The sequence below is a fragment of the Leptodactylus fuscus genome, chromosome 1 (genome assembly GCF_031893055.1).
Source record: "Leptodactylus fuscus isolate aLepFus1 chromosome 1, aLepFus1.hap2, whole genome shotgun sequence".
In the NCBI taxonomy this organism is placed as follows: Eukaryota; Metazoa; Chordata; class Amphibia; order Anura; family Leptodactylidae; genus Leptodactylus; species Leptodactylus fuscus.
This window is the reverse complement of record NC_134265.1, coordinates 241,827,822-241,855,684: the sequence shown is the minus strand read 5'-3', so window position 1 is coordinate 241,855,684 and position 27,863 is coordinate 241,827,822. Positions and strand designations below refer to the sequence as shown.

The 27,863-nt window shown below is 43.6% G+C and overlaps 1 protein-coding gene across 1 annotated transcript in view; it reads left to right on the top strand.

Annotated features, from left to right (window-relative positions):
* Positions 1 to 17,625, top strand: part of RCHY1 (ring finger and CHY zinc finger domain containing 1) — a 30,201-nt gene extending 12,576 nt beyond the window's left edge. The window contains exons 6-9 of the mRNA XM_075285315.1: positions 13,053 to 13,111; positions 13,348 to 13,374; positions 15,111 to 15,231; positions 16,423 to 17,625. Coding sequence (XP_075141416.1) covers positions 13,053 to 13,111; positions 13,348 to 13,374; positions 15,111 to 15,231; positions 16,423 to 16,551 — 336 coding nt within the window. The 3' untranslated portion in view covers positions 16,552 to 17,625. The remainder of the gene's footprint in view (positions 1 to 13,052; positions 13,112 to 13,347; positions 13,375 to 15,110; positions 15,232 to 16,422) is intronic.
* Positions 17,626 to 27,863: the final 10,238 nt, after the last annotated feature.

The following is a 27,863-nucleotide window of genomic DNA, read 5'->3' as shown; positions in this document are numbered from 1 at the left end:
TCCTTGTTATAGGCCGCCAATTGGTAGGGGTCTGACACCCAATACTCCCACTGATCACTTGTTTGAAGAGATTGCAGCATTTGGACAATTCCTGCCGTCTCATCACTACTTACCAAACACAGCACTGTACATAGCGGTTCTGCTTGGTACTGTTGTTCAGCCCTAGAATGAGACTGAGGTACAAATGGTTTGTGTGACTGATGGACATGTTGTCACATGGTTTGTAAAGTGAAAGCCGTGCTCATCAGAATGCCAACCCCCATTGTTCCTGATCTTTGCCTCGCACATGAGCGCTATAGCCAATGAGTGGCTGAGCAGTGTTGCTTTGTTCAGATAGAGCATCACCGTTCAGTCACCAATTGTCTGACAAGGTCATGTGTGGGCAAAAGATCAAAAAAGACTGAGGATCTGAAACTCTCCACTGGAACCACACTTTATTGTAAGCCTTTATAGGGGAAATAAAATGACTTGCAACACCCCCTTTAAATTTGAGCATCAACAAAGTCCCTTAACCCTTTCACTGCCAAGGGTCTCTGGAAAATTTGCACCTCCAGTAGCCAGAACAATTTTCACAGTTTTGAGATGGACAAATCAAACCTAAATTGCAACATTAAAAAATCATCCAACGCCCCCATACCTATATATTTTCTTAAAGTAGACACCTGCAGCATTGTCAGAATGCCACTTGGTACTGTATACGAAAAAGTACCGTCATGCAATTTTGATTTAAAGTGAATGTTTTATTAAAAAAAAATGCAAATAAATTATATTAGTTACTAAAAGCGGAAACCAAACAATAAATTAAATGCACCAAACCTCCTAAAAATAAGAGTTCAACATGTGCAGAGTTCATACATATCACTATAGTCTGCACCCGCATGCACGTGTCTTCAGAAAATCGCTAGAACTGGAAGGAACAAAAATCTGCTTTGAAGCTGGAAATGTTAAAAAAGTATCATCCTATAAAATGTAGGGATTACACACCATGAAAAGTAAATGAACCCCTAAACCCTATATATTTTTTGAAAGTAGACAACCTGAAGATTACAAATGTCTTAATGGGTCATCGATAGCCAAACCCACCTTCATGCAACTTTGTGACAAACACAAAACATTTTTTTTTTTTTAAATGCTCTAAAACACATATTTGCACCTAAAACTCATGTTCCATCTCAGATTCATATACAAAATACATTTAAAATAATATCTTATGGTGTAGACAGTGTGTGTGTGTGTATATATATATATATATATATATATATATATATATATATATATATATATATATATATATATACACACACTCACCGGCCACTTTATTAGGTACACCTGTCCAACTGCTCGTTAACACTTAATTTCTAATCAGCCAATCACATGGCGGCAACTCAGTGCATTTAGGCATGTAGACATGGTCAAGACAATCTCCTGCAGTTCAAACCGAGCATCAGTATGGGGAAGAAAGGTGATTTGAGTGCCTTTGAACGTGGCATGGTTGTTGGTGCCGGAAGGGCTGGTCTGAGCATTTCAGAAACTGCTGATCTACTGGGATTTTCACGCACAACCATCTCTAGGGTTTACAGAGAATGGTCCGAAAAAGAAAAAACATCCAGTGAGCGGCAGTTCTGTGGGCGGAAATGCGTTGTTGATGCCAGAGGTCAGAGGAGAATGGCCAGACTGGTTCGAGCTGATAGAAAGGCAACAGTGACTCAAATAGCCACCTGTTACAACCAAGGTAGCCAGAAGAGCATCTCTGAACGCATAGTACGTCGAACTTTGAGGCAGATGGTCTACAGCAGCAGAAGACCACACCGGGTGCCACTGCTTTCAGCTAAGAACAGGAAACTGAGGCTACAATTTGCACAAGCTCATCGAAATTGGACAATTGAAGATTGGAAAAACGTTGCCTGGTCTGATCAGTCTCGATTTCTGCTGTGACATTCGGATGGTAGGGTCAGAATTTGGTGTCAACAACATGAAAGCATGGATCCATCCTGCCTTGTATCAACGGTTCAGGCTGGTGGTGGTGGTGTCATGGTGTGGGGAATATTTTCTTGGCACTCTTTGGGCCCCTTGGTACCAATTGAGCATCGTTGCAACGCCAAAGCCTACCTGAGTATTGTTGCTGACCATGTCCATCCCTTTATGACCACAATGTACCCAACATCTGATGGCTACTTTCAGCAGGATAATGCGCCATGTCATAAAGCTGGAATCATCTCAGACTGGTTTCTTGAACATGACAATGAGTTCACTGTACTCCAATGGCCTCCACAGTCACCAGATCTCAATCCAATAGAGCATCTTTGGGATGTGGTGGAACGGGAGATTCGCATCATGGATGTGCAGCCGACAAATCTGCGGCAACTGTGTGATGCCATCATGTCAATATGGACCAAAATCTCTGAGGAATGCTTCCAGCACCTTGTTGAATCTATGCCACGAAGAATTGAGGCAGGTCTGAAGGCAAAAGGGGGTCCAACCCGTTACTAGCATGGTGTACCTAATAAAGTGGCCGGTGAGTGTGTGTGTGCATATATATATATATATATATATATATATATATATATATATATATATATATATATATATATTACAAACATCAACTACAACAAGAGCTCCGACTCAGAAAAACATGAATACAGAAGACAAGCAGGATTTTGCTGTTGTTCGCTAATATGTTAAAAATCTATACTGCACCTAGCAAACTGTTATTGTGATTCCAAAATCTAACTTTTTTCAGATTACACAGCATCCCGTATATAAAAACACAATTTAATAGTGTTACAGAGATTACAAGCAAAAATTGCACAAAAATTCAAATCTGCCACTAAAGTGCGACTCAAGCAATCCCTTTCTGCAAACAAAATGTACTTTCTAAAAAACTGCAATATGTGAGGAGTTCAACATACCACACATGTATATATTTACAGGGGTGGGTGCTAAGGAATCGCCAAAATCGCAGAAATGCGCCATCTCATTTTGTGCATGCAATTTGAATAGGACTTTACATAAAAATGTTATTTTCCATCCCCCTATAAAAATGTTAGCAATCTATACGTTCATCTCTAGTGATAATCGTTATTACTATTATTTTAGTTTGTAACGGACATCACTAGAAACGTATTTTACTGTAGAAAGCTCAGGTATAGACAGGACAGGGATTGGGTGAAATGTAAACTTTATTCATGACTTTGTGTATATGTTGTGTAAGTGTTTTGAGTGACTTTTTTTTTGGCACTGCGACCTGGACAATGGTAAATGCCTGGGTCACAGTGCCAATAAACTTCCTGGTTATGTTTAGAGGGTATTACATAAGAATACCCCACTAGTAAGGCTCGGGGGAGGGGGGGAAATTATATTATACCTGTATGTGACAATCAGAAAAAGTATAGTATGCGCTTTGATTGGCAGGTGAGGGGTTAATAGGGACTGAATCCCCTTCTCCCCCCTCCTGGGGTCACATACAGGTGGTGCACAAAGATCAGATTGCTTCTCTGTGTTAGGAGTATTTAGGTTCATTGCTTTCTATTTTTCTTACCTGGGGAGTTTTTGGCTGCGCGGTGTCTGGGGTGGCATCCTGGCACTGCGGGGTTGTCCTGTCGTGGGTATTGGTGCACACCTTCTGACTTGCACGCGCGCACTGTTGGTAGGCAGCTTTATTTCCTGGTTGATTAGTCTGTCCTCCCATTTGCATCTGGGAGGAGTGGTCTCTACTCTGTATTTAAACCCATGCTACTGTGGTGCCACGCTGGGAGGACGTAAAGCTGACGTCCTCGGCGAGAAAAGGGTTAACAGCTGTAGTAGTGAATGTTGTTACATTTACAAGCAACCCTGAAGCTCTAAATGAGGAAGTTGGACTGAAAATAACAGTGCTTTCACTTTCATGGGGAGTTGCGTTTTCTATTACATGACCCTCTTAGCCGGTTAGCCATTCTGAAGAGTCATACTCCACACCCCAATACAAGAGACATACTCTACACCCCAAGATTTGTTATCTGTAAACAGGCATATGTCTGTGAAGTGTTAACACCTACGGGACATAAAGGAAAAATTTATTCTGTTCTAAAACTCAATTGGTTTCAATCCAGATTTATCAAGGGGCTATAAAATCTTGCCTTGTGCACTGTTTTATATTTTAATGATCTTACAGAATATTCTGGAACAAACAACTCTTTAGTTTGATGGCATGGGACTAATAACTGGGGATATAAGCTGAAATGATTGTACTGTACAGATTGCTGTTAAAGTGCTGAGCATAACATTTACTTACATTATACAGTCCTATGAAAAAGTTTGGGCACCCCTATTAATCTTAATCATTTTTAGTTCTAAATATTTTGGTGTTTGCAACAGCCATTTCAGTTTGATATATCTAATAACTGATGGACACAGTAATATTTCAGGATTGAAATGAGGTTTATTGTACTAACAGAAAATGCGCAATATGCATTAAACCAAAATTTGACCGGTGCAAAAATATGGGCACCTCAACAGAAAAGTGACATTAATATTTAGTACATCCTCCTTTTGCAAAGATAACAGCCTCTAGTCGCTTCCTGTAGCTTTTAATCAGTTCCTGGATCCTGGATGAAGGTATTTTGGACCATTTCTTTCTACAAAACAATTCAAGTTCAGTTAAGTTTGATGGTCGCCGAACATGGGCAGCCCGCTCTCAAATGATCTGAAAACAAAGATTGTTCAACATAGTTGTTCAGGGGAAGGATACAAAACGTTGTCTCAGAGATTTAACCTGTCAGTTTCCACTGTGAGGAACATAGTAAGGAAATGGAAGACCACAGGGACAGTTCTTGTTAAGCCCAGAAGTGGCAGGCCAAGAAAAATATCAGAAAGGCAGAGAAGAAGAATGGTGAGAACAGTCAAGGACAATCCACAGACCACCTCCAAAGAGCTGCATCATCATCTTGCTGCAGATGGTGTCACTGTGCATCGGTCAACTATACAGCGCACTTTGCACAAATAGAAGCTGTATGGGAGAGTGATGAGAAAGAAGCCGTTTCTGCACGTACGCCACAAATAGAGTTGCCTGAGGTATGAAAAAGCACATTTGGACAAGGCAGCTTCATTTTGGAAACAAAAATTGAGTTGTTTGGTTATAAAAAAAGGCGTTATGCATGGCGTCCAAAAAGAAACAGCATTCCAAGAAAAACACTTGCTACCCACTGTAAAATTTGGTGGAGGTTCCATCATGCTTTGGGGCTGTGTGGCCAATGCCGGCATCGGGAATCTTGTTAAAGTTGAGGGTCGCATGGATTCCACTCAGTATCAGCAGATTCTTGAGAATAATGTTCAAGAATCAGTGACGAAGTTGAAGTTACGCCAGGGATGGATATTTCAGCAAGACAATGATCCAAAACACTGCTCCAAATCCTCAGGCATTCATGCAGAGGAACAATTACAATGTTCTGGAATGGCCATCCCAGTCCCCAGACCTGAATATCATTGAACATCTGTGGGATGATTTGAAGCGGGCTGTCCATGCTCGGCGACCATCTAACTTAACTGAACTTGAATTGTTTGTCCAAAATCCCTTCATCCAGGATCCAGGAACTGATTAAAAGCTACAGGAAGCGACTAGAGGCTGTTATCTTTGCAAAAGGAGGATGTACTAAATATTAATGTCACTTTTCTGTTGAGGTGCCCATACTTTTGCACCGGTCAAATTTTGGTTTAATGCATATTGCGCATTTTCTGTTAGTACAATAAACCTCATTTCAATCCTGAAATATTACTGTGTCCATCAGTTATTAGATATATCAAACTGAAATGGCTGTTGCAAATACCAAAATATTTAGAACTAAAAATGATTAAGATTAATAGGGGTGCCCAAACTTTTTCATAGGACTGTATAGGCTGCATCTGCCTCTATCTGTTTTTCTAATTCATATCTATCTAATCTATATCAAAGCCTTTTGGTTTTCCATCTCCTAGCTACATCTGTGGGATTATTTATATACACAAGGGGTTCTAAAACTTCAGGCTGCGCGCCATTGTGTGCCTCTCACTTGTATGTATCCCAGTACAGCTGTCTGAAAACCAAACAGCATCTTTATGATGCAGAAAATTATGTGTCAGTAGCTGTGTTGCCTGTTCCCCACACTGCCGGACTTGGAAGATGCACATGAGCATCCAGGTCCTATGTTTCCTGACAGAGGAGCCACATGGGAGCAGGGTAAGGTAAGTGGTAACACAGGCACTCTGGCTGATGGCGATAAAGGATGTCACTGGTGCTAAAAGCCTGAAGGATTAACAAGGGGCACTAATGCAAGCATTGTGATTTACATGGGCCACTGTGGACGTCACTAATATGGAGACCACTGTGACTGTCACTGCTAAGAGAAGACATATTGGCTGTAACTGTTGTCATTTTAGGCTGCAATATGTAAAGGAGCACTCTGGTCACAACTGATACACTTTGTTACACCTAGTACAGGGGCTGAGAGAGCAGCATATAACAGAATCTGCACTAGAGATAATAACGTTTGTAGTCATTGTATTTTTACTACTTTGCTACTCCTTTTTTTTACATTGCAAACCTGTTAAAAGGGGTTGGCCATTTTCAGACCAATATTGAGAGACAAATGTTATTGTTGGTATAATATAAAGTTGTACAATTTTTCCAATATACTGTCTGTATGATTTCCTCACAATTTTCTAGATCTCGGCTTGCTGTCATTCATTCTTCTTAACTCTAGTGGATAAAAGTCTGACCATGGTCATGTGATATACAATCAATGGTCATGTGATGGACACACAGCTCGTTATAGTCACAGCACACTAATTAGACTTCTGACATAACGAGCTCTGCACCTGTGTTTATCACATGACCATTGTAGAATTTTATCCTTTAGTGGTAAGCAGAATGAGTGACAGCAAGCAGAAGTCTAGAAATCCATGAGGAATTAATTCAGAAAGTATATTGTCTAACTTTTTATTATAAATTCAATAACATTTGCCTCTCAATATTGGTCTGAAAATGGCGAAACCCTTTAAGGGAACGTTCACACTAACATTCGGGGGATTCCGTTCTCCATTCTTCTTCTTGAAATAGGCGGAGAAAAAAGTCCTGTAAGCATTTAAATACTGAAATTGGCTGAAACTTGTGGGTTTCCGTGGGTAACCGCTTTTTTTAAACAGATAGGGTTTCTGTTTTTCAGGTCCTCAACCAGACCCGAAGAATGAAAACCCTAACGCTAGTGTGAACCTAGCGTAAGTCAGACAGAATTTTTCCACAGTGGATTTTTTTGCAAATCCACAAGAGAAATACAGTGGGTGACATTTTCTCACCATAATATGAAGGTGTGACCGACACCTACAAGGATCTATAGGATAGGGTCCCACCCCAGTGCATATAGTAAATAAAGGGATCCCAATAGATAAATAAAATTTGTTGTTTTTATTGAATTGCAAAGGGCATTGTGCAACACGTGGGTATTCAGAGTGTCGAGCAATGTTTCGGCCTAGTCGGCCTTTATTGAGCTCTTAGCTGGTTTGTTTCCAGTTGTAAGGTGTCAGAGTCCTCCCGAGGTTTGTGTGTGGCCTGTGGGGCTTATGCGGGAGAAGGTGTAGGCTTATATCCCACCTTCTGACACCTTCCAACTGGAAACATACCAGCTAAGAGCTCGATAAAGGCCGACTAGGCCGAAACGTTGCTCGACACTCTGTATACCCACGTGTAGCACAATGCCCTTTGCAATTCAATAAAAACAACAAATTTTATTTATCTATTGGGATCCCTTTATTTACTATTTTCTCACCATAGTGATATTGTGCGCATTTGAAATCTGCTGAACATACCCTTCCACTATTTAAAGGTGTTGTCCAGGATAAACTAAGAATTAACCCCTAAACTAACCCCCTGCCTAATTTACTTCAATTTTTAAAAAATCTATAATTACTAGAGATGAGCGAACACTAAAATGTTCGAGGTTCGAAATTCGATTCGAACAGCCGCTCACTGTTCGAGTGTTCGAATGGGTTTCGAACCCCATTATAGTCTATGGGGAACATAAACTCGTTAAGGGGGAAACCCAAATTCGTGTCTGGAGGGTCACCAAGTCCACTATGACACCCCAGGAAATGATACCAACACCCTGGAATGACACTGGGACAGCAGGGGAAGCATGTCTGGGGGCATAAAAGTCACTTTATTTCATGGAAATCCCTGTCAGTTTGCGATTTTCGCAAGCTAACTTTTCCCCATAGAAATGCATTGGCCAGTGCTGATTGGCCAGAATACGGAACTCGACCAATCAGCGCTGGCTCTGCTGGAGGAGGCGGAGTCTAAGATCGCTCCACACCAGTCTCCATTCAGGTCCGACCTTAGACTCCGCCTCCTCCGGCAGAGCCAGCGTTGATTGGCCGAAGGCTGGCCAATGCATTCCTATGCGAATGCAGACTTAGCAGTGCTGAGTCAGTTTTGCTCAACTACACATCTGATGCACACTCGGCACTGCTACATCAGATGTAGCAATCTGATGTAGCAGAGCCGAGGGTGCACTAGAACCCCTGTGCAAACTCAGTTCACGCTAATAGAATGCATTGGCCAGCGCTGATTGGCCAATGCATTCTATTAGCCCGATGAAGTAGAGCTGAATGTGTGTGCTAAGCACACACATTCAGCACTGCTTCATCATGCCAATACAATGCATTAGCCAGTGCTGATTGGCCAGAGTACGGAATTCGGCCAATCAGCGCTGGCCAATGCATTCTATTAGCCCGATGAAGTAGAGCTGAATGTGTGTGCTAAGCACACACATTCAGCACTGCTTCATCACGCCAATACAATGCATTAGCCAGTGCTGATTGGCCAGAGTACGGAATTCGGCCAATCAGCGCTGGCTCTGCTGGAGGAGGCGGAGTCTAAGGTCGGACCTGAATGGAGACTGGTGTGGAGCGATCTTAGACTCCGCCTCCTCCAGCAGAGCCAGCGCTGATTGGCCGAATTCCGTACTCTGGCCAATCAGCGCTGGCCAATGCATTCTATTAGCCCGATGAAGTAGAGCTGAATGTGTGTGCTAAGCACACACATTCAGCACTGCTTCATCACGTCAATACAATGCATTAGCCAGTGCTGATTGGCTAGAGTACGGAATTCGGCCAATCAGCGCTGGCTCTGCTGGAGGAGACGGAGTCTAAGATCGCTCCACACCAGTCTCCATTCAGGTCCGACCTTAGACTCCGCCTCCTCCGGCAGAGCCAGCGCTGATTGGCCGAAGGCTGGCCAATGCATTCCTATGCGAATGCAGACTTAGCAGTGCTGAGTCAGTTTTGCTCAACTACACATCTGATGCACACTCGGCACTGCTACATCAGATGTAGCAATCTGATGTAGCAGAGCCGAGGGTGCACTAGAACCCCTGTGCAAACTCAGTTCACACTAATAGAATGCATTGGCCAGCGCTGATTGGCCAATGCATTCTATTAGCCCGATGAAGTAGAGCTGAATGTGTGTGCTAAGCACACACATTCAGCACTGCTTCATCACGCCAATACAATGCATTAGCCAGTGCTGATTGGCCAGAGTACGGAATTCGGCCAATCAGCGCTGGCTCTGCTGGAGGAGGCGGAGTCTAAGATCGCTCCACACCAGTCTCCATTCAGGTCCGACCTTAGACTCCGCCTCCTCCGGCAGAGCCAGCGCTGATTGGCCGAAGGCTGGCCAATGCATTCCTATGCGAATGCAGACTTAGCAGTGCTGAGTCAGTTTTGCTCAACTACACATCTGATGCACACTCGGCACTGCTACATCAGATGTAGCAATCTGATGTAGCAGAGCCGAGGGTGCACTAGAACCCCTGTGCAAACTCAGTTCACGCTAATAGAATGCATTGGCCAGCGCTGATTGGCCAATGCATTCTATTAGCCCGATGAAGTAGAGCTGAATGTGTGTGCTAAGCACACTCATTCAGCACTGCTTCATCACGCCAATACAATGCATTAGCCAGTGCTGATTGGCCAGAGTACGGAATTCGGCCAATCAGCGCTGGCCAATGCATTCTATTAGCCCGATGAAGTAGAGCTGAATGTGTGTGCTAAGCACACACATTCAGCACTGCTTCATCACGCCAATACAATGCATTAGCCAGTGCTGATTGGCCAGAGTACGGAATTTGGCCAATCAGCGCTGGCTCTGCTGGAGGAGGCGGAGTCTAAGGTCGGACCTGAATGGAGACTGGTGTGGAGCGATCTTAGACTCCGCCTCCTCCAGCAGAGCCAGCGCTGATTGGCCGAATTCCGTACTCTGGCCAATCAGCACTGGCTAATGCATTGTATTGGCGTGATGAAGCAGTGCTGAATGTGTGTGCTTAGCACACACATTCAGCTCTACTTCATCGGGCTAATAGAATGCATTGGCCAGCGCTGATTGGCCGAATTCCGTACTCTGGCCAATCAGTGCTGGCCAATGCATTCTATTAGCTTGATGAAGCAGAGTGTGCACAAGGGTTCAAGCGCACCCTCGGCTCTGATGTAGCAGAGCCGAGGCTGCACAAGGGTTCAAGCGCACCCTCGGCTCTGATGTAGCAGAGCCGAGGCTTCACAAGGGTTCAAGCGCACCCTCGGCTCTGATGTAGGAGAGCCGAGGGTGCACTTGAACCCTTGTGCACCCTCAGCTCTGCTACATCAGAGCCGAGGGTGCGCTTGAACCCTTGTGCACACTCTGCTTCATCAAGCTAATAGAATGCATTGGCCAGCGCTGATTGGCCAATGTATTCTATTAGCCTGATGAAGTAGAGCTGAATGTGTGTGCTAAGCACACACATTCAGCTCTACTTCATCGGGCTAATAGAATGCATTGGCCAGCGCTGATTGGCCAGAGTACGGAACTCGACCAATCAGCGCTGGCTCTGCTGGAGGAGGCGGAGTCTAAGATCGCTCCACACCAGTCTCCATTCAGGTCCGACCTTAGACTCCGCCTCCTCCAGCAGAGCCAGCGCTGATTGGCCGAATTCCGTACTCTGGCCAATCAGCACTGGCTAATGCATTGTATTGGCGTGATGAAGCAGTGCTGAATGTGTGTGCTTAGCACACACATTCAGCTCTACTTCATCGGGCTAATAGAATGCATTGGCCAGCGCTGATTGGCCGAATTCCGTACTCTGGCCAATCAGCACTGGCTAATGCATTGTATTGGCGTGATGAAGCAGTGCTGAATGTGTGTGCTTAGCACACACATTCAGCTCTACTTCATCGGGCTAATAGAATGCATTGGCCAATCAGCGCTGGCCAATGCATTCTATTAGCGTGAACTGAGTTTGCACAGGGGTTCTAGTGCACCCTCGGCTCTGCTACATCAGATTGCTACATCTGATGTAGCAGTGCCGAGTGTGCATCAGATGTGTAGTTGAGCAAAACTGACTCAGCACTGCTAAGTCTCTGCATTCGCATAGGAATGCATTGGCCAGCCTTCGGCCAATCAGCGCTGGCTCTGCCGGAGGAGGCGGAGTCTAAGGTCGGACCTGAATGGAGACTGGTGTGGAGCGATCTTAGACTCCGCCTCCTCCAGCAGAGCCAGCGCTGATTGGTCGAGTTCCGTACTCTGGCCAATCAGCGCTGGCCAATGCATTCTATTAGCCCGATGAAGTAGAGCTGAATGTGTGTGCTTAGCACACACATTCAGCTCTACTTCATCAGGCTAATAGAATACATTGGCCAATCAGCGCTGGCCAATGCATTCTATTAGCTTGATGAAGCAGAGTGTGCACAAGGGTTCAAGCGCACCCTCGGCTCTGATGTAGCAGAGCTGAGGGTGCACAAGGGTTCAAGTGCACCCTCGGCTCTCCTACATCAGAGCCGAGGGTGCGCTTGAACCCTTGTGCAGCCTCGGCTCTGCTACATCAGAGCCGAGGGTGCGCTTGAACCCTTGTGCACACTCTGCTTCATCAAGCTAATAGAATGCATTGGCCAGAGTACGGAATTCGGCCAATCAGCGCTGGCCAATGCATCCCTATGGGAAAAAGTTTATCTCACAAAAATCACAATTACACACCCGATAGAGCCCCAAAAAGTTATTTTTAATAACATTCCCCCCTAAATAAAGGTTATCCCTAGCTATCCCTGCCTGTACAGCTATCCCTGTCTCATAGTCACAAAGTTCACATTCTCATATGACCCGGATTTGAAATCCACTATTCGTCTAAAATGGAGGTCACCTGTTTTCGGCAGCCAATGACTTTTTCCAATTTTTTTCAATGCCCCCGGTGTCGTAGTTCCTGTCCCACCTCCCCTGCGCTGTTATTGGTGCAAAAAAGGCGCCAGGGAAGGTGGGAGGGGAATCGAATTTTGGCGCACTTTACCACGTGGTGTTCGATTCGATTCGAACATGGCGAACACCCTGATATCCGATCGAACATGTGTTCGATAGAACACTGTTCGCTCATCTCTAATAATTACCTATATCCCTGGGGCGGTCATGTGACAGCCCTAGGGACACTTTCTGATAATCCGGTGACGTTCGGTTTCACCGCTTCCGAAACAGAACATCACCATTACTCTCTCTCCCTCTAATCCCCATCAATACTTACCAAGCCTTCTTGTGTCCGGGAACGGCTCCTCCCTTCTTCCTCTCTGCTAATAGAGGGATGAATAGTTTAGCTAGGGAGACAGTGGGAGGAGCTAGTAATGGGTGGGATAGCTTAGCTAGTGACACACAAGGAGGGGGGGTAGCTAGTCGTGGGCGGGATAGTTTAGCTAGTGAGACAGGGAGGGTTTTGTAATGGAGTGAGAGGGAACTAGTGTAGAAGCTGCACAGCAGGAAGTTACATCATGTAAACAAACACAGAGGATGTCAGCGGCAACCAGAGACACCCAGAAATCACTCCAAACACTGCAAAAGGTATATGGGTGTACTTATTAACCCATTAATAGCACCAATTGAAAGATTTTCTGCCTGGAAAATAAGTTATTCTATATTAAATCCCATGTTTAATCCAGAAGGACACATTTTACAATCTCATATCGGAGATTTGTTGTTTGTTACTTGTTCCTAGTTTTAAAATGTTAGTGCTAATGAAGTCTTTTTTTTTTTTTGGTAGGATATACATACCTCAAGAGTTGGTGCCCGGGTGCTCCCTTGCGGACATCTCTTGCATAGGTAAGAATGTCCCTGATTGAGGCTTTTTTTTTTTTCTAGTATGTTGTTCAATAAGCAGTTTATCATATATCAGTCTTGTCAGATTGCTTTTCACATTTCTCTTGTATTTTCGAGTGTGAACAAAGGGAACAGTTTTTGTATTATAAGAAATGTATTCCTCTTTTTTGGTGTATTTGGGAGATTCTGGTGATGTGCTGTGAAATCTAATTTTCTGTTATTTTGTTGTGTCCCTCCAGTACATGTTATGAGGATATGCTGAAACAGTAAGTATATTACAGTACACACTAAATGACATTTGTACATCCTGGCAGAATGGTCAAAACTGAATCATAGCATTGTGCACTGCACAGCAACCAAGTAAATCTGCCCTGCCATTTACGTCTGTATTTTAAATCTGGCCTTTTCTGCATACCAAAGCGATGATACAGTTGTTCTAATCTGATTTAAGATACTAATTTCTCTTTGACCTCACTTTTGATATGGGTCTGACCTTCATTTGGCGTGCCTGGTCTGCAGAATTGAATTTCTTAAGAACAGAAACCATTAGGATGCGACGTTAGTTTTACTGTTTTGAGATTACTTATCGATTATGGTAATGTGCTCTCTTTTTCTTATCTGCATATCATATTGGGTAAAATTATCCAGATATAAATTTTCTACATGTGGATTAGGTTATGTAGCTCAGTATTAATATAGTTTGTACATAGTGTTGTTCAGTATGTACACTGGAGTAAAATCTTCCTTACACACTGGTTATCTGTTAGTTGATAGCTCTGCTGCCCCAAATAACATACAACTTTGCTCAACCAAATATGCAAATTATAGTCTATGGAGGCAAGCAGCTACCAAATAATGGAAATCACACATCAGCCATCCCCTTTGTTCTGAGAATGGTTGGTCACTAGGATATACCGCTATAGACATTTATTTTTTTTTAACTTGTTTTATTGAAGGAGATGCAACAAAACAAACAGGGTAATCAAGAAAAACATGTACAGAACAGCAAAAAGAATAAAACATAGAAAAAAACAACACAAATAAACAATCAAAGAACTGCCACGCCACAATACCACCCCCTCCCCTCCACCACGAGCAGAGAAAAGTGTAAAAAAAAAAATGGAAGGGCACTACAGTGTCAGCAAAAACAAAATTTCACCTATAGACGAGGGGCAACGGATCCACCTGGCAGACGTCTCTCCTCAGGGTGTATAAGCGCCCAATGCTGAATGAATGGAGGGAGCAGAATATTGGGTGGCGGAGGAAGCACACCACGCCCCTCAAACCTTAGTAAATTTCTGAGGGCAGCCCTTGCCTTTATATATAATTTGGTTAAAGGGGAGGATCGAATTAACCAATTTGCGCCATTGAGACACCGACGGGGGCCGAGGGGCCATTCACCGCAGGGCAATAGCATTCCTGGCATAAAATAAAATTTCTCGGAGAAATATCCGTACGTGATGGTGCCAGGTCTCCTCATCCAGAACGCTAAATAAGCAAAATTCAGGAGAAAATGGGACTGGACAGCCCAGGACGTCTGCCAGGAGATCCACCCCCCGCTATAGACATTTAAAGATAACCTGTCAAGTTGAAGAGGCAGTATGTTTGGAGCAGAAGGAAAAGGTTTTGTGGGAAAAGATTCGGTATATCTTACCTTGTACAGGTGAATATAAGAAACTTAGTAATATCTTATAGAAACATACTACTTTTTCCAAGCATCGAGCTGCTTTCCTGCCCTGCCCCCTCTTTTAAATTGTCTTCAGGCATGAGTTTCAAAGACAAGATCAAGTTACATAAAAGTCTATGATGATGATATGGGAAGGAGGAGCTGAGTTAGATATTCTACACTAGATTACAGTAGGTTTCTAGCAGTACTGAACTGTACTGGTGTAACCTAATCTAAGAATAGCTATGAATATTATAGTATTAGACTCGTGTCATATCTGGTGACATTTTTGGTTAGAAGAATGTAACAATAAAGCTTCACTTCATTTTATTACAGGGGATACCGGTGTCCACTATGCATGCGTTCTGCCCTGGATATGTCCAGATACTGGGCCCAGCTGGATGATGAAGTTGCCCAGACGCCGATGCCACCAGAATATCAAAATATGAATGTTGATGTGAGTGAATCAAAAGCCCCATTATATAGCAGTTACACACATTGGATTTAAAGAAGTTGTCAAGGAACTGGAGCAACCCATGGGACGGCCGGGGCAGGTGTAAAATAAAAATTAGAACAAATAAAAATGTACTCGCCTGTCCCCACTGCTCCAATGACGTCTGCCAGATCCCTTTAAGTCTCATTCTGGTGTCATGTTGCTGTAAGCTGTGACATCACCAGTGCTTCTCCAGCAACCACTGAGTTTCAGTAGTCATGTAAGACTCAGGATCTCTGGCATTAGACAGAAAGGGAACGCCGAACGTCGTCATTTTTTTTTTCATGGCTGCACCACGGGTTCTTCCACTTTCTGGACAAAAACCCCTTAGTTGTTTATGCAGGCACATATCTAAGAAATTGTTTACTCCAATTATAAGTTTCATACTGATAAACAATTCTCAAGATAGGTGATCAATATCAGCCTGACACCCGGCCTCCACACTGATCAGCTGTTCCAGGCATCCTCTGAGCGCCAGAACTTTACAGTGTACAGAGCTAAATGCTAGTGAATAGAAGTAGAGCTGCAGTACTCTGGCACCACCACTACACAATTTACAGAGCCTTCCGCTCCTGGCTCCGTACACTGTATAGTTTTGGTGCCAGAGGCTGTTGATTGCTGTGGGGACAGTTGCCAGAACTTCATGGATGCCCTTCTCTGTGATAATAGGTCATCAGTATCAAAAATCCCCCTATACAAAGAAAAGTCTTTTATCCTCCTTTTCTCTTTAGGCTCCATTCCCATGTTACGCGCCGCTCATTCTGACACGTAAACACGTGTCAGAGTGAGGCGCTTCAAAAAAGATCCCATTGACTTCAATGGGTGCTGGCGTACGTGCGCTACCCATTTAACTCAGTGGGAGGCTTTTTTTTTACCTATTGCTTTCAATGTGATACGCGCATATCACATTGAAAGCAATAGATAAAAAATCCTCCCATTGAGTTCAATGGGTGGCGCACATAAGACCGAACCCATTGAAATCAATGGGATTGTGTTTTACTGTGCTCAATCTGACACGTGTTTATGTGTCAGAATGAGCGACGCGTTACTCCATGGGAACGGAGCCTTAGATTGGACTTGTAACTTCTATTAATGAGATATCTTGTCTCCTTTCAATGTGTTTAATTCTGTTTTTTTTTTTTTCAATTCACACAGATTCTCTGCAATGACTGCAGTGCAAGATCAACTGTACTTTTCCACATTTTAGGAATGAAATGCGATAGTTGTAAATCATACAATACCACTCAAGAAGGGAAACCCCTATCACAGACACAAACTCAGTAGGCAGCAGGAGGTCTGCATGTTTGCATCGATGCACAAGTTGTTAGAGCCTTAGAAAACTGGTTGTCCTAAAACAATGAGGAACAATAATACCATAGCAGAAATAGAGTAAAAGAATGATAGGTACCGTGTGCTTAATGTTGATGATTGATACAATAGCAAACTATTGTAAAAATTGTTCAATTTCAGATCCAGTTATATTAGTTTCTTATGACCTTTACATCCGTAGATATAGTTGAGTTAATAACAATGTGAATATCAGTTAAAGAAATGTCATATGCAGTATGCACAGTATTATTGAAGCTGAAGGACAAAAGATGTAATAGATAAATGATATGGTGTGCCATATGTCTTCTTTCCTAAAATTCCGATAGAGAAAATGAGAAATGCAATTGAACAAAGTTGATCAGATCACACTGCCGGAATTGGCACTGTCTTTCCAGTTCAGGAGTGTGTCTTAATTCACTGTGCACACTTGTTAGGCTTTGTTCACACAGGGCATTTTGGGGTAATTATCTTTTATCCAAAAACAAGAGTGAATCTTAAGATGGATTAGAAATTACTTATAAGTTTCCTGTTAATTTGATGCAGTCGTGATTTTTGCAAAGATTAGTGCACAAAGATTGGAGAACTTTTAGCTAAAAAATCTGGCGTACATTTAGTACGTGTTATAGATGCTTTTTGTACTTCACTTGACAAGGGGCACTAACATGCATCATAATTGCCCCAAAGTTTTGGCACATAGTCGACCAACCATTAGGTGGTGAAAAATTAGGCAAAATTGTCTAAAGATGCATCAGATTTCTCATACAGCGTGAGCCAATTTTGCACGTTTATAGATTACATATTAAACAAGGTTATCAAAGCTGCTCTGTGTGAATAAGGCCTACAAACGACTCAGGATTTTGTTGCAGGGGTAAAGTACGGATTCTGTCACCTATATAGGAGAATTAGATAACACATTCTTTTTCATATATTGTTCCTTTATGGCATTTCCTACTACAGTTACATTTAGTGTAAAGCTTTATTTTGTTTGCAAAGGTTCATTTATAATAAATATTTATTCAGGAAACATCATCTCGGCTTCTCTTGAAGTACTGATGCCTTTACTCCTTGTTGATATAGTTTACATTCAAAAGAACATAAAAATAAAGACACGAAGACATAAGATGCGAACAAGTATAAACCATGATATTCTCTTCTTCATTGTAGCCTGGTTCACATTTCAATCAAAAGAGTATAACATTTTCATAAAAACTGCTCTATAGTGTCCTGCAGATCTGAATGACATTAATAAAGTATTCTGTCCTTGTAATGTCAAGGCATATGACTAAAACATCCTATAATATTAGGATCAGAGGGGCTTCATTTTAGAAGAGGGGATGGTGCTTCAGCAGGTGGTCTGGTGCTTGGCTGTACAAGGATTCACTAAAAGAGCCATGGCACTTAGTTAATAAGCGTTATAAAAATGTTAGGGGACATGGCACTTAGACCACCCACTACGCTGAATGGTGAGACAATGCTTTTTATCTGTTATGAACCTCGCTACTTTTGCAAAAATAGAAATACAAAGCATGCAGACAGTTACCTGGCAGAATGGAGGCTTCTGTGCTGAAAAGAAATTCTCATCTTCCAACACCACGGCTAAACTGTTATAGGGGCTGTTAATGGCACAGTGAAAATGCCTTTTTTTTTAATATTACTGTTGAGAAAATAAACCTTTAATTGGTATGCAAATGAGCTGTCCATTCTCCTGTACAACACCCGTTTGTGCACTGTGATTGCCACCTGGTGCCACCCCCAAACGAAAACATTAACAAGTCCCAATATGCTGTGACCACAGGTGAAAATAGATATTCTTGCAGGCACTATCACATCCCATATAACAGCTTCTTTGCATATGGATTAATAGTTGGTTTTCTCCACTTTATCACGGTAAGTTCACTGTGCCACCGGTTGACCCTACAATAGCATATAAGTGGTTCAGAAACAGACTGGCAGTGTGCCCCTACCAATTTTGTTTTGTTGTGGGTAGAGGATTTGAAATTTTTATCCTTGACTACAATCGCGTTGACAGACATTGTCTCCTCTTCTTCCTTTGGTAAATACTATTAAGTCCATGGCCACTCAATAGACAAAGCCTGCATGACTTCTATCCTGGGCGTATTTAATAAGCTTAAATTATCCTTAGGATAGGTCATCAATATTGAGCTGTGTTGCCTCCTCGCAGATCTACTGCCCTTGGACAGTGCAACGTTTGATAATCCTTACATGCCAGGAGCCTTGCGGCCCAGTAGCCATATAAACTGCAGCAACACTGAAGTCTATGTGGGCAGCACTACTGTACCTCAAGTCACCACTACAAATCATATGCCAAGTGAGCAGTGTTGCTCCTGGCCTGCCCTGTCCCAGAACAGTTGATCTATGGAAGTCCAGGGTCACAGATCTAATATCGATTGTCCATCCTAAGGATAGGCCACCAATATTCGAAAGAGGATAACCCCTTTAATATCATGAGGTTTCTTCAATGTCTGAGTAGGCTTTGGCATCTGTTGCTTTCTCAATTAGGTAGCCCTGCAGTTAGGAGTATCTACTGTGAGAGAGTGAAGGGTGTGGTCTGGGAAGACAGGTATGTCTCAGCCAGGCAGCTAAAGGGTGTTTAGTAAAGACTCACACCAGTGAGGTCAGCTGACTAATCAAGGCCTGATAATAGTCTGTATGTGAAGGATGGCACCACACTGACAGAGCTGACCTGTCCAGACCGGACCTCCAAAGGAGGTACTGTGCCACCCGTTGCTGTTGCCAAGGTGGGACTGGTAGCCAGTCTCCTGTATAGACAGGGAAAAGTTTCCTTACGTTTAAGTTAGTTTCTCAGCCGAGAAGGGTTTTGTTTTGCTTATTCTGTGCCTCTGCAAAGGCAGTGTATGCGCTACAAGTGAATAAAGCCTGAACTTGTGTGTAATCCAGTGTCTGTGTCCCTGTTTCCTGCACTGCTACAAGCATCTACCTGAGCGATTCCCCACATATGGTGCTTCGGATGTGGGCATAAGTGCAGTGAGACATACACAAGCTGAAATAGAAAGCCACAGCTATGGAAGAGATTGTGAAACAGCTGGTACTGACTAATCAGCAGCAGCAGAGACATGAAAAGAAATAAGGGACTACCCAACTATGATTGTCTCCATCCAGACCCCCTGTGGAGAAAGCCGACATGAGGTAGGGGTTGTTAAGAACTTTCCCCATGACTTCATTCTGGGACGGCACTTTCCCCTGTTTTGGACTCTGTGGTGGGGAAAGCAAGGGTCAGAGGATACAGCCCCAAGAATGCCACAAGTGTTGTCTGGTCAGGTCCTGGAGCCTGAACTTAATGACCAGGACTCTAGGGTTTCTGCCGTAGGGGTGACCATGGTAAAAGAGGATTGTGGCTCTATGTCTCCCCTAGAGGTAATGGCAGGTGAAGGCTGGTACTGAACTTCAGATGTTAGATTTGAAAGTGTCTCATGATAACTTTGGTACTGCACAACACCAGGTTCCCACTTTGCAAAGGGCCTGGGAAAATGTGATCAATGGTGTGTCTCAGCGCCCAGGCACTGATGAGGTGTTACCCCGCATGGTTGTCAACCAGGAGTTGTTATACTGAGTTGACAGGGTGTGAGGTGAGACCTTAGAGCAATTACTGGTACCCCAGCCTTATCGCCGGACGGTGCTGGAGTTGGCACATAAACATGTGCTAGGGGGTCACCTAGGTGCCACAAAAATGCTGGACCGCATATTGCAGCATTTTTATTGGCCGGGAGTATATCATGAGGTTAAAGTGTTTTGTAAAACATGTCCAGAGTGTCAGTTGCATGCCCCCATGGCACATTTTCGAAGCCCCCTGGTACCTCTACCCATTATTGCCCTTTGAAAGGCTTGCCATGGACTTGGTAGGTCCTTTGTTTAAGTCCGCTCGAGGGCATCAGCATATTCTGGTATTCATGGACTATGCTACCCGATATCCTGAAGCCATCCCTCTACGGCACACGTCGGCAAAGTTGATAGCCAAAGAGTTGTTCGCCATGTTTTGCCGAGTGGGTCTACCCAAGGAGATCCTCACAGATCAGGGTACCCCGTTCATGTCCAAAGTCACCAGGGAATTTTGTAAACTTTTTAATATCAAACAGTTATTATTATTTATTTATATAGCACCATTAATTCCATGGTGCTTTACATTTGGGGGTTACATACAATACACAATATACAGGTAGATATAATACTAACAATGATCGACTGGCACAGTGGGGTAGAGGGCCCTGCCCGCGAGGGCTTGCAATCTATGAGAGAAGGAGGGTAGAGACAGAGGGGGAGACAGTACAGATGGTGGTGCGGTGATAGTGTTATTGGAGGTTGTAGGCCTTCCTGAATAGGTGAGTCTTCAGGGCTTTCTTGAAGCCTGTGATTGTGGGGTCAGTCTTATGTATCGTGGGAAGGAGTTCCAGAGTATGGGGATGCACAGGAGAAATCTTGGAGACTGTTGTGTGAGGAGTGGATGAGAGCAGAGCAGAGTGAAAGGTCGTTGGAGGATCTGAGGTTACGTGTGGGCAGGTAGCGGGAGATTAGTTCAGAGATATATGGAGGGGACAGGTTGTGGATGGCTTTGTATGTTAGCGTTAGTAGCTTGAACTCAATTCGCTGGGCTATAGGTAGCCAATGGAGGGACTGGCAGAGGGGAGCAGCTGATGAAGATCAGGTGGTGAGGTGGATTAAGTGAGCAGTGCAGTTTAAGGTGGACTGGAGGGGGGCGAGGGTGTTAGCTGGGAGTCCATGGAGAAGGGTGTTGCAGTAGTCTAGGCGGGAGATTATGAGGGCCTGAACGAGCATCTTGGTAGTTTCCTGGGTGAGGAAGGGGCGGATTCGGTGGATGTTCTTGAGCTGGAGGCAGCAGGAGGTGTTGAGGGTTTGAATATGTGGCTTGAAGGATAGTTCAGAGTCCAGGGTTACCCCAAGGCATCGGGCCTGTGGGACAGGGGTAATTGTGGTTCCATTAACTGTGATAGATGGGTCAGGTGGATGAGCCATACAAGATGGGCTGAAGATGATAAACTCTGTTTTCTCCATGTTGAGTTTGAGAAAGCGGGAGGAGAGGAAGGAGGCTACGGCCACTAAACAATCTGGAACTCTGGCCATCAGGGAGGTAATGTCTGGTCCAGAGATGTAGATTTGGGTGTCATCGGCATGGCAGTGGTACTGAAAGCCATGAGATTCTATGAGTTGGCCCAGGCCAAGGGTGTAGATGGAGAACAGGAGGGGTCCTAGGACGGAGCCCTGGGGAACACCTACAGAGAGAGGGCGAGGTGAGGAGGTGGTACATCTGTTTACCATCCCCAGACAGACGGGTTAGTGGAACGGTTTAACAAAACCTTAAAAAATATGCTGAAAAAGGTGGTGAGCAAGGATAGAAAAGACTGGGATGTTCTGTTACCCTACTTGATGTTTGCCATCTGTGAGATACTGCAGGCTTCCACTGGGTTTTCCCCTTTCCAGTTGGTTTACAGCAGACATCCTAGGGGTCTCTTGAACATCGCCAAAGAGACGTGGGAGCAAGAACCCACCCCCCACAAAAGTGTTATTGAACATATTGCTGGTATGCAGGAAAGGATAGCGGTAGTCATGCCCATGGTTAGAGAACATCTGCAGGAGGCCCAAAAGGCTAAAAGCCGTGTTTACAATAGGTCGGCGAGGGTAAATACCTTTAAACCCGGGGACCGAGTATTTGTACTCATTCCCACAGTGGAGAGTAAGTTTCTTGCCAAATGGCAAAGCCCCTATGAGGTAATGGAAACGATAGGGGAAAGTGAACTACAAGGTTTGTCAACCAAGTAGGAGAAAACCTAAACAGGTTTATCATGTAAACCTGCTAAAGGCTTGGAAAGACAGAGAGAGTCTGCTTACAGAAAGGTCTCCAGCTAAACTGTCTCCCGTGAAATCCCCACAGATTGTAGTTGGGACTACAGAGGTAGCAGCAGGGGTAGGAATATCAGAGACCCTCACGAAAAGCCAGCAACAAGAGTGTAAAGAGTTTGCTGATAGATGTGTTCTCTAAGCAACCTGGGCGTACATCTCTAATCAAGCATGATATTGTTACTGAGCCCCATGTGAAAGTACAGATGAGGCCGTACCGGGTCCCCGAGGCTCGCCGACAAGCCATTTTACGGGAGGTGCAGAAAATGCTGAAATTGAGAGTCATTGAGGAGTCCAAAATTGAATGGGCCAGTCCCATTGTTCTAGTTCCCAAACCAGATGGGACATTGCATTTCTGCAATGACTACAGGAAGCTGAACGAGGTTTCTAAGTTTGACACCTACCCCATGCCTCGGGTAGACAAACTTATTGAGAGGTTGGGAGGGGCCCTGTACTTCTCTACGCTTGATCTCACTAAGGGATACTGGCAGGTACCCCTGACAGCGCCAAAGAACAGACTGCCTTTATCACCCCTGAGGGACTTTTTCACTATGTCGAGTTACCGTTCGGGCTCCATGGGGCCCCAGCTACATTCCAACAGTCAATGGACATAGTGTTGAAACCTCATAGAAAATACCCCTCAGCGAATCTGGATGACATCATCATTTTCAGCAATGACTGGGAGAGTCATTTGGCCAAGGTACAAGCTGTAGTGGATTCTTTGAGAGCAGTCGGCCTGACTGCCAACCCCAAAAAGTGTGCTTTGGGGATGGAGGAGACACGCTATTTGGGGTGTGCAATCGGCCGTGGTATAATCAAACCCCAGGTCAACAAGGTTGCCTGACGAAGTGCGTTGAGCACGAAACGATCGTCGCTGTTTGTTTCTTTACATCACTCCATCTTCTGTACCCCGATGGTCAAGATTTGACCTTTTTAAAGAGGATGAAATAAATAGCGAATTTTTTACGTATCCCGTGGTGGGTGAGTGCCCTGTTTTCTACATCGACATTGTTACTGCCTATTTAGCATTTTTCACAGTGAGCACCACCCCGGGATGAAATTGATTCCATGGCTCTTGGTTGCTAGCTAGCCAGAAGACTTGCCGGTATAGATATAAGGCTGTGACTACGAGTTTTATTGCAGTAGTGCCGCTGATTACTTTGTTTCTTCTTAAACCCAACTTTGCCACAGTATCTGCTTTCCTGACGGACCTTATAAAGGGTAAGAAGTCCGTTATGGTGCAGTGGAATCACCAGGCTGAAAGTGCTTTTCAGGCGCTAAAGGTGGCCCTTTGCGGATTTCCTGTCCTAATTATGCCCAACTTTAGGAGGGAGTTTGTGGTCCAGATGGACGCATCAGATGTAGGGCTGGGAGCTGTCCTGTCTCAGGAGGTGAATGGAGAAGAACATCCGGTCACCTACCTGAGCAGGAAACTCACACCAGCAGAAAAAAACAACAGCATATTGGAGAAAGTGTCTGGCCATAAAATGGGCATTAGAGGCCCTGAGGTACTACTTGCTAGGGAGTTCACTTCTGCCTAGTGACCAATCACTCGCCCCTCACTTAGATGAGCAGGACCAAGGACAAGAATGCCAGGGTGACTAGGTGATTCTTGTCACTTCAGAATTTTAAGTTCACAGTGGAGCACAGAGCCGGGAAACTGCAAGGCAATGCGAATGCCTTGTGCCGGGCTTATTGTTTGGTGTCTGAAGTTCGCCCCGAGGGCTCAGAACTGAGGGGGGAGGGGTATGTGAGAGAGTGAAGGGTGTAGTCTGGGAAGACAGGTATGTCCCAGCCAGGCAGCTAAAGGGTGTTTGGTAAATACCCACACCAGGGAGGTCAGCTGGGTAATCAAGACCTGATAAAGTATGTGTGTGAAGACTAGCAGTGTGGCACCACACTGACAAAGCCGACCTGTCCAGACTGGACCTCCAAAGCAGGTACTGTGCCACCCGTTGCTGTTGCCAAGGTGGGAGACTGGTAGCCAGTCTCCTGTATAGACAGGGAAAAGTTTCCTTATGTTTAAGTTAGTTTCTCAGCCAAGAAGGAGTTTGTTTTGTTTATCCTGTGGCTTTGCAAAGGCAGTGTATGCATTACATGTGAACAAGCCTAAACTTGTGTGCAATCCAGTGTCTGTGTCCCTGTTTCTTGCACTGCTACAAGCATCTACCTGAGCGATTCCCCACACTGCCAACAGAACAAGCTACTGGAGTGCAGTAAATGGCACCCGTCCAGTAGATTGTGATCAACTATTTATATAAGTCTGGTCTCACACACCTGAATTCTCCACGTTTTATATCACGTTTCAGATTCTGCTGGCTTTCAACCCATACTTCACACAGTGACAGTTTGTATAAGCTAATGTCCATAACAATATAATTGTAAACCACAAGGTTTAAAACAGAGTTTTATCAGGCAACTAGCACATTAATTCTGAAGAAGAGCCTCAATAAGGAGAAGCTTGCTTGAAATATTGCATTTCTATGTATATCAGTGCCTTGCCAGCGATGGCTTGTGGCATTTGTTTTTCAACTACTTTCAAGCAAACAGAATTCCAGAAGAAGACAAAAAAATCTTTATCCTCACCCACTATTGAATCTGAATAAACAAGGGGAGTGCACTTTGACATTTAATCCATGCTTGCTGAGCATTCTTAGTGTGCAGTGTATCATATTATGATATCTGATATAATCTCTAAGTACAGAAGCCATCCTAGTGTGGCTGTGTGACTTTCTACTGCTGATTTCTGTGACACTCTGTCGGGTTTACATCCAGCAACTGCATTATGTTGATGGAAAAAAAATCTCACCTTTTTAAGAAAATATAGATGTTTGATATACGCAGTATATTATAATTTACATAAATTAATTACTGCATAGGGTAGATGTCCACAGCACTCTGAGGGTTAAGAGGTTACTGCCTTTATTAACTCAGACCACACCATTATTTATGGTGTAAGTACTCTCCTGCTGTAAGTAATTCATCATACATAAGTGCTTTGTAGTGTTAGGAAGACAAGATCTCAATGGCCCTGGCAGGAGTCTACAACCACCAAAACTGCTTCTAACACCTCATCGCTGTTGTAGGGATGGTTAGTGGCAAAGTGAAAATCCCTTTTATTTTTTTGTTTGTCAAAGTGTCATCATGTTGCTGAGAGAGTCAACTTTTAATCCATATACAATTGCGCTGTTCGGTGCACCTTTCTTAGAGGAATGGCGGCTATCGATTCTACTGCCTATGGTTTTGGATGTCCAATAAGCATAGAGAGGTGTAATACTGTAATAATAAGGTGTTGTGTCATTTTATCTACTCCTGAATGTTCAGAAAGCTGAAACGTAACACGTGATGATTAAACCTAAGACCTTTTGACACTGATAAGTGTGCAGTTAGACATTAGTGAATGTTCTAAATACGTATATACTCGAGTATAAGCCGAAATTTTCAGCACAGTTTTTGTGCTGAAAAAGCCCTCCTCGGCTTATACTCAAGTCAAGCAAAAAAAATATATATATATATATTTTTTTTTTATTTTTTTTTTGGGAGCGGCAATAGTAATTTATAGAATCTCCCATAAAATAGTGGGGGAAAAAAGCTTTAAAAAATAATACAAAAATAAAGTAAATAAAAGTTGTAAATCACTCCTTTCCCTAGAATACATATAAAAGTAGAAAATGACTGTGAAACACATACACATTAGGTATCCCTGTATCTGACAGTGCCCGGTCTACTGAATATAGGGTATCTGCAGTGCTCCTGTTCGGTTGGGAAGGGGTTAATAGGAGCACTGCAGATCCCCTATATTCAGCCAGACTGAATTCCAAGTGGGGGAAAAAACCCAGTCCTCAAGCTCAGGGAAGGGGCAGACAGACAACCAAAACACACCCTCCCCTTCCCCAGCACTCAGCATCTACTGCACCCAAAAACTCCGACCATTTTAATTTTTGAGATTTTCCAGTAGCTGCTGCTTTTCCCCCCGTCGGATTATACTCGAGTCAATAAGTTTTCCCAGTTTTTTGTGGTAAAATTAGGGTCCTCAGCTTATATTCGGGTCGGCTTATACTCGAGTATATACAGTAACTCAGCACAACCTGCAGTAAGATTTAGCTGACCCTTGAATGACTACTATGCAGAAAGAATACTTATTTTATGATGACAATATTATAGTGTGGGGTCATGGTGTAGCATAATACTAGGTGACCATTTTGCCAGTAGTGGACCTCATAATTCCTGATGGCAGCCCTGTGTGCTGTGGCTGCATTACAGCTTCCTCATTAAAATCTTTCCCATGTGTGGGATGCTTCATGGCCATGTCATTCCCCATAAAGTACTGTGCATGGCCATGGAGCTACTAAAGCATGTATAGTACTATAGGGGATGACGATACAAGAAAAATGCTCAGTATTGTGCAGCATTTGTTTTTAAAGAGTCAGCAAATATGCAAAATTTCAGTGAAGGAGCCATGGTGTAAGCAATTAGCAGAAATCTGTTGGGAGCTGATGTCATGTGTACGGGGGCTCACATATCCACTAAGGCCCAATCACATGCTTAGTTGTGACCCTGAGGACTGAAAATGGCCAGAAGATGACATTGAACCACCGGATGCCCAGGAGAGGTGAGTATAAATGGACACACATGATGCCGGGTCCCTTTCCATTAGAGATGTGGCCAAGGCCCTGGCCCTGCCAGCCCAAAACTGTTCATCTCTACCACCTCTAAAGCCAAAAAAATATCTAATTTTGCCCAACTTATCAAAGAGAGGAAGATATGATTGACACAGCATGGTAAATTAGATGTTATAATGGAGGTGTAGGAACACACAGAACATTTTTATTTTTCTGGTGACAGAGCAGGTTGAGGGCTTGTTTTTTTGCAGAATGTTCTGTCTTTTTATTGGTTTTTACCCTGTTGTATGCTCACACATCTTATACTCATCTTTGTCAAGTTCTATTATGAATATTAATTTACAGAGGCAGCAACAAGACATTGACTGGCATTGTGGATATGTACTGATGCATTAGCTGGCATTATGGAGGAACAATGACTGGCATTGTGGAGGGGCACAGGGGCCACTATGGAATTGTGAAGAAGCACTAATGTTTTCTTCATACAGGGAGCACTTTTGTAAAGCAACAAATTAATATACTTGAGATACCAATGTCTGATATAGGTAATAACTATTCATCCACAAACATTAGAAACAAACGGTTATCTTCATAGTTAACTGAATTTAGTTCTTTGCGTATCATAGTGGGGATTTTCTATGCTACCGTTTGACTTTTATGAGACTGATATATAACATGTCCACTAGAGGGCAGTCAAGAAACCTTATTGTTTGATCATGCTAGAATCATAAAAATCCTTATATGTGTTGGTGA